Below are 12,394 nucleotides of genomic sequence, written 5' to 3'. Positions count from 1 at the left end.
CAGTAATACTGACTGCTCCTTATTACCCTGGACCCTCCTGATGTGACCTCCACATTAGAGATGGGAAAATCAAAGCACAGATAGTACAAGTTATTTGGCTCAAGGTCTCACAGCCAGGAAGGAACAGCTAATAAATAGATCTGGACCCAGGTCTGAGTATCCCCAGGTTCTAAACTTGTACTACATGGCCTTTTGGGGAATTTAAGGACCTTCTTGGGTGAGCCACATTTGAGGATGGACTCTGGGGTCACTGTGGACCCCAAGTGCTGGGCTTTTTGCCCTGGTGAGGACACCCAGGGTTGGTGCAGATCAGCTTGTTGAGCTCTAAAAGGGTCTTCAGTAGGGAGTCACAGATCAGGGCCCCCACTCCCTAGTGGTTCCCAAGATGCAAATCTGCATAGGCTTTGCCAGGTGAAGGAGAGGGGGGACTGCTTTCAAATCTGGGAGGGGGCAGGGTGAGGATGAGTCAAGAATCTCTCTTTTCTCAACAGATTGTTAGTATGTAGCCACTATTGACATACTTCCTTATAAATATAACTAATTTGTTATTTAAAATAATGAAGCTATTTTTAGGTACAAGTAGGGTATGAGCTGGGCAGGGAGGTGATTGGGAGTCTGAGAGGGCTTCCAGGAGGAAGGGATGCCAGAGTTGAGGGGATGATGTATAATTAACTAACCAGAGGGGAGGGAAGGCCGTCCTGGCAGATGACAGAGCCAGTGCAAAGGCTCTGAGGCAGGGCACGGCCCAGTGTGTGGGGCAGCAGAAAGGAGGCATTGGCCAGACCTGGTGACCAAGGGGCCAACTGGGGAGTGACGTGAGTGGAGGGCCAGGGATGTGAAGGGCTTGTCTCCTTAGGAATGACCTCTGTTTCCTCTCATTTCAGAAGGAGCTGAGCCTGCCACGCCGGGGACGTGGGTGAGTTCATCTAAGGCCAGTGGGCTGGGCTGGGCCTTGTGGTCCTGGGCACAGATTTTTCAGCAGCAGCTTCCAAATTGTGAATTTAATAGTTATAACAAAGTTTCTCACCTTGATCCTTTCCCCCCGGTGTTTGCAAAATGCTTCAGAAGTGCTTCACTTGGCTCTCATGAACTGGGAGGCCCGTGCCAATTTGCAACTGAGACATAAGTGCAGTTGGGTTGCCCCACTGGCACAAGGGCATCTGGCCTGGGAAAGGGAAAATCAGCTAGCATCTAAAGTCCAAACTGTAGAGTTACAGCCAAGTATCTTGAAACCAGCTTGCATGCCCTGCCATGATGGGGAACTCACTCTCAGGGAACACAGGTAGAAAAGTGTATCTCTTAGGGTCACTGTAGCATTTTTCTGGAGGCTGGCAATTTTTAAAAAGATGTTATCTATTTATTTGAGGGGGGGGAGGACAAGCAGGGGAGAGGGGTAGAGGGAGAAACAGACTCCCCACTGTTCAGGGAACCCAATGCAGGACTCGATCTCAGGACCCTGGAATCACAACCTGAGCCAATGTGAGATGCCTAACTGACTGAGACACCCCGGGGCCTTAGGTTGTCATTTTTGGATCCCCAAAGGTCGCAGAACATTTTGGTCAGTGCCTTTGCCAGTTTACAGTTGAGAAACCAAAGCCCAGGACAGGGAGGGGTGTGCCTTGTGCCGATGCCTCGGAACTGTGTGAGTGTAGACGCTCTGGGGGCTGTGTCACCCTGAGGGGTGAGAATTCTCTTGACTTGAAGTGGTTTCACTTAACAAACTTATTTTTGAGTGCCTACTGCGTGGTGGGCCCTGTTCCAGGCACGGGAGACCCAGAGACAGGATCCAATATTGGACCCTGCCCCTGAGCTCACACTGTCTTGGGGAGGGTGATGGCAAAGTGATATTATGCAGGGGGTGGAGGGGAATTAAATGGCTTTAGCCCTGAAGACATTGCTCCTTTTGGAGGAGGTGACATTTGAGCCTCGATGGGGGGTGGGGGGAAGAGGAAAGTGGGAACGTCCAAGGGGAATGTCATTCCAGCTAGAGGGAACAGCATGGGCCAAGGTCCTGGGGTGCAAACTAGCTTGGCATTGGAAGAACACCATGGAGATAGGGGTAGCTGGAGTGAAAAGAGCACAGGAGAGGTGGAGGGAGAGGAGATGGAGCAGGTCCTGGGGCTGGGGTGAGAGTTTGAAATGTGATGATGGGGATGGGTCAGATTGGCCCCCAAGCCCAGACCATCTGTTCCTGTTGAACTGGGGATAGTGCAGCTGCTGGGGAGGAGCCGGAGGGGCCCAGCAGGGGCAGGGCTCCAACACTGACCAGAAGGCGGGCACTGTCCCTGGCCTTTGCCCAGGCTGGGGGCAGGGTGGTGGACCGGAATCTGGCAGAACCTGGAGGGCAAAGTCCTGGGCTACGGGGGCAGGACGAGGACAGACTCTGCTACCTGCCGTGTTCGTGACTGGATCCAAGTGGGGTGCCAAGGGGGCCATAGCCAGACACAAACAACCCAGACTCTTGGGATCTGCGCTGGGCACAAGGGAGAGCAGGGCTGGGGGCGCCATGGGCGGTTGCGTAGGGACGGCTCTCGGAAGGGGGGCCTGTGGGACTCAGCTCGGATATGAGTGAGGGGGACGACGCTCCTGACAGAGCAAAGGCCTGGAGGCGTGGGCCGGGCCTCCGGTGTGCGCGGGGATGCTGGGACGGCGGCGAGGGGCCCCGGCCGCTGCGCTGCGCTGCTGGGGGTGGGGGAACCCGGGCAGGACGCGCTCAGATCCGGGGTGCGAGAGACCCCCCCCGGGGGTGGAGCGAGGGCAGACACCCGGCCGCAGCCGGGAAGGGGCGTGGCCAGACGATGGAGCAATACTGCCCATCGACGAGGCCGTGACCGCCCTTCCTTTCCGGCCGCGCACCAGAGGGCTCGAGACCCGGCAGCCTCGGCGTCGTCCTCCGGGAGGGGGTGACACCCGCGGCTCCAGCCTCCCGCGACCCGACTTTTCCTGCTGGGCTGGGCCTGCGCGCAGGTGCGGGGTTCGAGCCCCGCCCCGGGGCGGAGAGAGCCCGCCCCCGGCGCCCCCAGCGGCCCAGCCTCCGCGCCGCGTCGGTCGCGCCCGCCGGGCGTGCTGTCCCCACGTCCGCGTCTGTGGGTCTGTCCGATCGCGCCACGGTCGGGACTTGGGGGCCACCAAGGGGGCTTTGGCACCCGGCCGCGTAGACGCAGCCCCGGCCTCGGCATGAAGTCTCGAAGGGACAAGCTGCACATCCCGGCGCTAACCCTTGAGTGAGTGCTTGGGGGAGAAGCGGGGAGACAGGGTGGAGGGAAGAGAGACCGACGACCGCCCTTCCCCCGCGTCTCTGTTTAAGTCGCCCAGAGTCGCATCGCGCCGCCTCCGGGGAGCCCTCCGGGGTCATCTGTCAGGCCCCGCCCTCGCGGCCTGCTAGAGACCCAGAATTCCGGGCCTTGGGGCCCCTTCTCCCTAAGTCCTGGTCCCTCTCCGGATTTGGCCACACGCAGCGGCCACCACCACCAGGTTCACCGTCCCGGCCTCTTTCTTTGCAGTCTGTCTCCGAGCAGCCAGAGCCCATCTTTGCTGAGTCCCAGCAGCCCCTGCAGCCCCTGCAGCCCCTCTCTGGGCTTGCACCCCTGGAGGTAAGTGACAGCACATGGGGGCGGGGCTCGGACATTGCCCTGGCACCCTAGAGCCTCAGAAGCTGCCTAGACCCAGCCTCCTCCCCGAGGTACTGTGGGCTGGTGACATCACCTCTCTGGGCCTCAGTTTACCCCTCTGTTAAATGAAACTGCTATCCAGACTCAGGCCTCGATAGGGAAATTCCATTTTCAGCCATAGCCAACAGGTCCTCCCATCCCACAGGTGGCCAAGGTGAGGCCAGAACTTGAGCTATTGCCCAAGGACATCCCTGAGACAGGTGCTGGGTTCCCAGCCTGCTTTGGGCCCTCCCTACTGAATCAGCCTGGCATTCCAAGTTAGGACCTCAAGGACCCTCCCCACCCCCACCCACCTCAGCTGGCCAGAAAGCCCCTCCCACTGAATGTACAGACAGATGGACACACACCCACCCCATGGCTGAGAGTTCACTGTTATACCCCTGTGCCCTGAACTAGGCAAAGTGATGTAGGGAAGAATGAACCAGCTTGACTGAGGGCCAGCTCTGTACCAAACACCTTATTTCCTCCACAACCTTGGGAGGGAGGTGCCCTTCCTGACCCCATTTCTCATCTGGGAAAACCGAGGCTCAGAGAGGAGACACCAGTTCTCCTAGTTCAGTATGTCTGGGGACCAAACATCAGGGCCAGTTTGCCTGCCAGAGTCTGTTGAGGGTTTGAACCACCTCACCCCAGGTGACTGGCACTTCTCAGGGTCTTGTCCCCTACAGGGGGGACACAGGAGGGAATATCAGGGTTATCATGGACTCTTCGCACAGCTTGGGAAAACTGCAGGGACGGGGCAGATGTGTGAGTCAGTGATGCCTGGAATTAGAGGGCCCATCAATCATTTACACCTCAGTATAAATGAGCTGCTTAGATTCTTTCCACAGACCTTTAATGAGGAAAAGAGAGAACAATTTGGAGCCCACACTGGGTGCTGATAACAGACGGTTCCTTCATTAAGTAGGCACCTACTGCAAGCCAGGTGCTAAGGGCATAGCTGTGAATAAGATTAACGTAGCCCCTCCTTCATGGGGCTATCAGCTCTCAGGAGGTGGGCAATGAACGAGTGGACAGACAGGATGCATTCAGATGGTGGCCTCTTGGGGGACGTGGTGTTTTAGTCAAGGTCTAGGCAGAGCTAGGAGAGAGTCACCAGACAATGGGAATTGCACGTGCAAAGATCCCGAGGCAGGACCAAGACAGCTCTCAGGAGGTGGGCAATGAACGAGTGGACAGACAGGATGCATTCAGATGGTGGCCTCTTGGGGGACGTGGTGTTTTAGTCAAGGTCTAGGCAGAGCTAGGAGAGAGTCACCAGACAATGGGAATTGCACGTGCAAAGATCCCGAGGCAGGACCAAGACTTTTAAAGTCTCTGTGGCTGCCTTGGGGGAAGAAAGTTCTGCTGGGGGCAGGTGACAGGAATGGAGGTAGCAGAGTCAGGGAGGTGGCTGGGACAACATCTGGGTAGGAGCTGGTGGAGCCTGGACCAGGTCAGGGTGTCCAGTGGGAGACAGGGACTGCAGTACCCCTCATTTAGGGAAGGAAGAAACTCAGGACTTCAGAGTGTGTTGTCCATGGGCATCCTGAGAGACGGTCGGGCCAAGTCTGACACCAACCCCTTGGCTTCTACCTCGGGTGAGGACAGGATGAGGGGAGGGACCTGTTGGCAGCCGCTGAGCCAGTCTTACCAGGAGCAAATGGAGGCAGAGTTTAGGGCTCTGAGCAGAAAAGCCTCCTCACCCACCACCAGAGGGCAGCAGAACCACATCACCTTGGGCCAGGCAAGGAAATGGGTCCCTAACTTCCCTGCCCCAAGCACCCTGGGAACAAGCCCAGATTTGTTCCCTTCTCCTCCAAGGCCCTGTGAGTCTGGCCCCTGCAACCCCCCACCTCCTCCCTGTCTGTCTCCCCATCTGGTTCACCCAACTCTAGCCATGGGCATCCCGGGCTGCCAGAACATAAGCTGGTCCAGCCTCAGGGCCTTTGCATGTGTTTCCCCTACACCCAGAGCTCCATTTCCTTCTTTCTTCGTTTGTCAAGTCTCTATCAAGCCCTCAGATAGGAAGCTTTTCTGAACCACCCTATCAGGGCCTCCCAAGCCCCAATTATATCCATTACATCTGCCCATTTCTCTCATGGAGACTGCATCATGAGTGTGATTTCCATGTTTTCTTGTGTGATTATTGGGCTGCTTTTCTCACGCAGAGGTTTGGGGGCCCCTTGAGGGCCAGACCTGGATCTGTCCTCTATCCTAGGGCAGGGCCTGTTATACAGCAGATGCTCAGTTAATGCTTGTGGCAAAGTAGGTAGGAGGGCTCTGCCTGTGATGGTGGTGGTGGTGGTGGTGGGTGCGAGGTAATTGGAAGAATGTGGTGAATTTGGCCCTCTCCCACAAGGTCACAACAAGAAGCATTGTCAGAAGTGTTCCCTCTGGGGCCTTGAATGGCAAGGACAGGAGGAATTTGCATTTTTATCTCCAGGGCACTAAGAACCACACAGCAGCATATGGGGCTGGAAGGGGTGCGCACAGTGTATGGGCAGGGGGGAAGGGCTGGGGTGGTCAGACCAAGGAAGGGTTGGGGGTAGGGGTCTGTATGTTCACTAGTGCTTTGCCATTTACACAGTCACTAGCACAAGCAGAGGGAGGCAGATCCTGAGTCATAGACAGGGTTAGGATCTGAGCCCTAGGAGAGGGATTCACCCAGAAGTGTGGTTTTACTGTAAAGGCAACAAGGAGCCGTGGAGGGTGTGTGAGTCGGGGAGGGATGTGGTCTGGTGGGCAGTAGGCTGGTGCCAGAGATCAGTGGCTCAGTCACCCTTTCATGGGAGGCCTTTGCCATGGCCACAGGCACTCTGGATTGTCAGCTGCAGCCCTGTTGTGCAGAGGAGACCAAAACTGAGGCCAGATGGGCGTGGGAGAAGTGACTGCTGGGGATGCCAGAGCAGTGGGTGTAATGCGGGGCATGTAGGTGGTGCAGGGTGCAGCCACAGCTGGGATTGAGCTGGGTGCTTCCTTTACTGATTGTGCAGCAGTGTCCCTGGCACGCATGGTGGGGAGGGTTCATGGGCACAGCATGTCAACATACGGTGACACGAGACCGTGACTCCATCCCTACTTGGGTCCCCAGACCTGAGGATCTTGCATTCCCCGCATGCAGGAGGCTCTGTCCCTGGCATGTGACTCATACTGAACATCCTTAGGTCATAAGTGACCACTTCCATCCTCCCTTCCACATCTGGCCCCTTCCTTGGCAGGGCCCATCCATTGACCTCAAACATGTTCAGAATCTACCCACTTTTCTTACCCTGGTCCAGGCTTCAGTGGCCCCCTCCCAGACCTTGTCATAGCCTCAACTAGCCTTCTGCCATCTGCACCCCTGCCCCTGACAGCTCTTGTTCCCCATGGCAGACGTGGTGGTGGTGGTGGTGGTGGTGGTGGTGTGTGTGTGTGGGGGGGGTTGTTGACAAACAATTCAGATCACACCCCTCCTCTGCTCACACATTCTGCATGGCTTCCCACTGGTTCTGCTGTACAACTGCAGTCGTCTTGCAATGCATGAGGCTTATGTGGTAAGCCCTGCTGGCATCTTCCCCTCAGTCCTATCTCAGGACCTTTGCACAAGCTGTGCCCTCTGCCTGAAACACTGTGTTGCATGGCTGGCTCCTCTTCCTTCTCAATGTCTCAGCTGGCTATAGTGTCACCTCCTCAGAGAGGCCTTTGGGCTAAAGTCATCCATTGCCAGTGTTACCTCTGTCCCTTTCCTTTCTTGACTTCAGTGTTTGAAATTACCGTAATCATTTCATTGTTTCCTATTTACTCTCTGCCTCCCCAACTAGACTTGGGGCCTCTGAGGGCAGGGTCCTCACAATTCAGCAGAGGGTCAGGCACACAGCAGCTGTTCAATAAATGTTGAGTGAGTGAGTGACCAGAAATGGGTGTTTGAGACCCAGGCCTGGGGGACCTGGAAATGGAGAGCATTCTGGGGTGACACACCCAGTAGATACCTGAGAGTGACACTGGCCATGAAGACAGGATGGGGAGTCTCTTGAGATACCGGAGAAGCAAAATTAGTGGCAAGAGGGTTGGGGAGAGTTAGGATTATATACCAGGCAGGGGCAACTCTCTTTGCCTTCTCTTCTCAGATGTGGGGTCTGGGCTTCAGTGTCAGGCCTAGGTTGGTTCCCAAAGTGTCATGTGGCCTGTGAGGGGGCTACCATTAGGGCGATACTATCTCTGTCTTCTGGGGCTGTCATGAGAGGAAGAAGCATTAATTCACTGCCGACTGTTCGAGACAGTCCTATTTCCATGGTGAACAAGTACTGTACTCCCAGCACTTTCTGTGCCTCCAATTCTATTCCATTTTCAGGAGGGGACATTTGTAGATGGAGAATCAGAGGCCTGGAAGTTAGCCTGATGCTAACATTTATCAAACATGTATCAGGCACGGTAGGTGCCACCTTACATCTAATTCCTGCAATCATCCTGTCAGCCCAGTTTCCCTTCCATTTTACAATTGAGAAGACAAGGCTGAGAAGTTAAATTAGGTGTCCCCTGAGTCCTGACTATACTCAGGCTGATGGCCTTTCCATCACAAAGGCAGACAGAGCCTGTCAGATGCCCCGACTCAGTTTGCTAAACATGCCCTTTCTGCCAGGCCATTTTGGGAGATGCTGGGACCCCCCAAGGAGTCCAAGAGAAGACAGAGCCAGACACGCAGGAAAAGGAAGGCTTCCCAGGAGAGGGGACGCTGGATTTTGCCAGGCAGGAAGGACATTCCGAGAAGTGGAGCCTGCGTGGGCGCGGTAGCATGAGCCAGGCCAGACAGTTGGATAGTTCTCAAGTGCCACACTCAGAAGGGGTCAGCGCGGGGGGGAGAGAGGGAAAGGGGGACGCGCGAGCAGATTTACATTCTGAGGGAAGGGGGCCTAGTTCCACCGTCTAACCCTGCCAGGCGCCAACGCCCCGCCCCCGCTGCTCGCAGCCCTGGCAACGCCCCGCCCCGCCGCCCGCGGCCCTGGCAACGCCCAGCCCACTAGCCTGCACGCGGGCCCGCCGGCTCCGCTTCCGCGTGCTCGCCCCGCCCCGGCCGGCCCCGCCCCCGCCAGGCCCCGCCCCCGCGCCCGTCTGGGCGGGGTTCCCGGCCGCGCTCTGGGGCGCGCGCTTCCTCCTCGCCCCCTACCCCCAGCCCCGCGGCGCGCACCCTCTGCCCCGCTCGGCGGGGCTCGCGGGGCCAATCGGCCGCGGAGGTTAGCGCCCCGCCGCCGCCGGCTGCGCCCCCGCGCCTCCCGGGTCTCGGGCGGCGGCGGCGGCACAAAGAGAAGCAGCATGTCCGATCCCAGCTACTGGACGGCGGTGGCGGCGCCAGGCCACCGGAGCCGCCTTGCCAAGGGCGCGCTGCTGCAGCGCTCCAAGAGGTAGGGGCACCGTGCGGGCAAAGGAGCGGCGGCCGGCCAAGCAAACACGAGTTGCCAGAAGTATATCCCGGCGGCGTGGCGAGGGCCGCTGTGTGCGGCGGCAGGGGGAAGGGGGAGGACGCTTTGCGATCAGGAGAGTCGCTGGGGGCCCAGACCCCCTCCTTTCGCCCCTGGTTACCCGGAGTTCGCTGTCGGCCCGCCGGGTTCGCAGCTAGGGTGGTGACACGGGGCAGCAGGGGGTTGGGACCGAATCAGGATTCGAACCCGGGTCTGTAGGCCTGGGCAGCCTTGGGGAGGATCTTCTTGGAAAAACTGAAGCTTGTCTGTCCCTGCGGCCCCTCAGCGGAAATGTTGTTTCAGAAGCAGATATTTGCTGCACGAGGCTAGCGTGCAGGTGGCGTGGCAGGAGCGGGTAAAATTGTGTGTTTACTGGGTTTAAGCCACAGCAAAGCCTGGTCTGTCTTGGACTCTCTGTTTCCCTTTCTGAAATGCAAAGGCCAAGTAAGGGCTGTGGACTTTACAGGACTTGGGTTCATACTCCAGCTCAGCCACTGCCTGGCTGTGTGACCTCAGGCAGTTCCTTAACCTCTCTGTTCTTGGGTGTTTCACTGGCACTGGGTTGGGGCATTCCTATAGGGGAGCGCAGGCAAAGGCTGTGCACTCACGGCAGCTGCTAAAGGACCCTGAATACTAGGTTCAGGGCATGGGCTTAGACTCCTCTTCTTCTCCTGTAGCAACAGAGGGCTTACGGGCACCCCAGCAATCAGGTGCAGGCAACTGGCCTCAGGCCAGCGTTTTCTGGCATATTGTCACTCTGTGTTGTTCAATATGGGTGTTTATCGAATGGCTAGGTGGCTTCTTGGGGTCCTGGGCCTTCTCCAGGGAGGGCTGACCAAACAGTGGACACCTGACAGGTGCTCAGGAAGTGAACAAATGATGCCCAGTTCCCCCTTTAGAGACCTCAGATATGCCTGTGTTTTCAAGAAGGCCCCGCCTGAGCGCAAGAGGGAGGTGGGCCAAGTGTTTTTCCCTAAGGCTGCTGCTGGTGACAAATGGTGCAGCGTGGGGCTGAGGACCCAGATGAGGGCTGGGAGAGGATGTGAGACCGGCGGCTCTATGGGTGGGGGGTGGGTGTTAGCAGGAAGTTTTGCAGGAACCTGTGGGTTTCACTTTTGCTTCTGCACATCAGCCTACAGGACAGCTCCCTGTGGCTGTTGACATCTGGCCTCAGTTTCCCAGGCTGGGCAGTGGGTGCAGGTGGTCTCTCCCACCTTCAGGGTTGTTGGGATGGGCAAATGGTGGCTGAATTCACTGGGGAGGCGTTGCCTGCCCTCCCGCTGTGCGTACTGGACAGCACTGTACATGCTCACCACAGTCTACCCAGTGCCGGACCCGAAGCTAGACGCTGTGTATGTAGTTCATCAAACCTTCCCGGCACCTCACAGATGAGGAAACTGAGGCTCAGAAGAGCAGCTGCACATGGAGCCGTGGGCAGCCTGGATCCCTCCTCCCTGCCTGTCCTATTGCGTCAGTTGGCCAGTTGCTGACCACGGCGTCCCACGCCTTGGCCTGCGCGGTGCCTTTTGCCTGGGACACCATCTCTGGCCCCGTGAGGCCCTGAGGTTTCATCTCTCCCTCCCTGAGCCACTGAGCTGCGTTGGCGGCTCAGAGTATGTGGGCTGATGCACTTGTCGAGAGAGAGCAGGAGCAGAGCCGTTGCTGGGCGACTGCGCTGGGGAGGGAGGGGAGACGGTGTTGCTCTCAATTTCCCTCTACCAGGGCGGGGGCTGGGGCCAGGGCACTGATGGGAGAGGCTGGGCAAGGGTGGGAGTGGCCTGGGCAGGGGGCGAGGAAGGGGGGTGTCTGGAAGTCAGAAGGGAACTGAGATGGAGGGAGGGAAATGTGTGGGCAAAAGTTAGGAAGGATGGGACCTGGGATGCCTGGGTGGCTCAGTGGTTGGGTGTCCACCTTTGGCTCAGGTCGTGATCTCGGGGTCCTGGGATTAAGTCCTGCATCAGGCTCCCCATGGGAGCCTGCTTCTAACCCCCTGCCTACATCTCTGATTCTCTCTGTGTGTCTCTTATGAATAAATAAATAAAATCTTTAAAAAAAAAAAAAGGATAGGACCTAACTGTGCAAGATGCTGATTTGAGGGTTTTTAAGGGTCAGGTTGGCATTTGGGGAGAAACTGGGGGAGGAGGGTTGCCAAGAGATTGGGGCAGTGGGCCTAGGAAGGGGTACATGGGTTAGAGTGGGGAACTGCCTCAATTCACTCGTGGGCTCGAGGGTCCTCGCCACCCTCTGCCTTATCTACCGGTGTTCCCGGCAGTGGGCATGGCAAAGGCAGAGGTTGTGGGGGTGGGATGGTGAACACAGAAGCATGGGAAGGCGAGCCGGGTCTCCTGGCCATGTGCAGGGTCCACTGGGAGGCTGCAAGGGCTTCATGCCACCGCCGATAATAACAGTGGTTTTCATAATACGTAGTATTTGTCAAAAATGACTACCCCAGGCCTCAAAGGCTGGGCTAGGGGCCACTCAGGAGTCCAGCTAGGGCCAGAGTGGCAGTGGTCATACCTAGCTTCCCGTCCTGCCCCAAAGCTGGCCCGTGTGTATGCTCTGGCCTGGGCACACAGTCCTCCGAGCCCTGAGGCCTGGGCCGGCACCTGACCTTGCCCCCACCTCTCCCGACAGCTGCCGCAGTGGGAACCGCAAGAGCCTGGTGGTAGGAACACCCTCACCAACCCTTTCCCGGCCCCTGTCTCCGCTCTCAGTCCCCACAGGTGAGTGTGGGAACAAGCAGGCAGGGGCAGTGTCTTGTCTTTGCCCTCCCTGACTCAGTTTCCCCTGCCATCTCCTCAGCAGGCAACAGCCCCCTGGATAGTCCTCGGAACTTCTCAGCTGCATCTGCTGTGAACTTCCCTTTTGCCCGAAGGTGAGTGAGTGGTCACTGGCTTGGAGGGATGGTGACAGTGTGGCTGGTGAGGGGACAGGCAGGGGCATGCGCTTGGTGGCTGGACCTGCCTCCTCATTCAGTTTTTCCCCTCCCCTACCCCCTGCCCTCTGGTGGTCTCCCTCTGGCTTCTGCCCCTGGCAACCATGCACGGCCTCCTGCAGCCACATCCCACGCGTGGACAGGTAATTTCAGGGAGCCCTTGGGGAGGAGGAGGGCACGCCTTCCAATCTAAAAACTTTTTTTTTCCAATCTAAAAACTATTAATTCACCAAAAGTCACTAATTCACCTGATGAGAGCTGATGAAGGATGTGTTGGGTATAGGCGCTTAAGTGTCATTTGTTCGCTTAGTACATTTATTCAGCACTTCCTCTGTGCCATACCCCCTGCTGGGGGCTGAGGAGGCGAGGCT

General features: G+C 57.5%; 1 protein-coding gene across 8 annotated transcripts in view; it reads left to right on the top strand.

The window, feature by feature from the left end:
* MAST3 (microtubule associated serine/threonine kinase 3) overlaps window positions 1–12,394 on the top strand; it is a 39,234-nt gene that overhangs the window by 5,710 nt on the left and 21,130 nt on the right. The window contains exons 1-5 of one of the 8 annotated variants that reach the window (XM_055344015.1): window positions 2,887–3,224; window positions 3,504–3,593; window positions 11,723–11,811; window positions 11,894–11,963; window positions 12,146–12,166. In XM_055344015.1, the coding sequence (XP_055199990.1) occupies window positions 3,178–3,224; window positions 3,504–3,593; window positions 11,723–11,811; window positions 11,894–11,963; window positions 12,146–12,166 (317 nt within the window). In that variant the 5' untranslated portion in view covers window positions 2,887–3,177. Of the gene's footprint in view, window positions 1–884; window positions 917–2,886; window positions 3,225–3,503; window positions 3,594–8,764; window positions 9,032–11,722; window positions 11,812–11,890; window positions 11,964–12,145; window positions 12,167–12,394 lie in introns of those variants that run through there. The other 7 variants (XM_055344014.1, XM_055344020.1, XM_055344017.1 and 4 more) reach the window with 7 other exon arrangements.

Source organism: Nyctereutes procyonoides, unplaced genomic scaffold (genome assembly GCF_905146905.1).
Source record: "Nyctereutes procyonoides isolate TBG_1078 unplaced genomic scaffold, NYPRO_anot_genome, whole genome shotgun sequence".
Lineage (NCBI taxonomy): Eukaryota > Metazoa > Chordata > Mammalia > Carnivora > Canidae > Nyctereutes > Nyctereutes procyonoides.
This window is presented reverse-complemented; position numbering and strand designations above follow the sequence as displayed.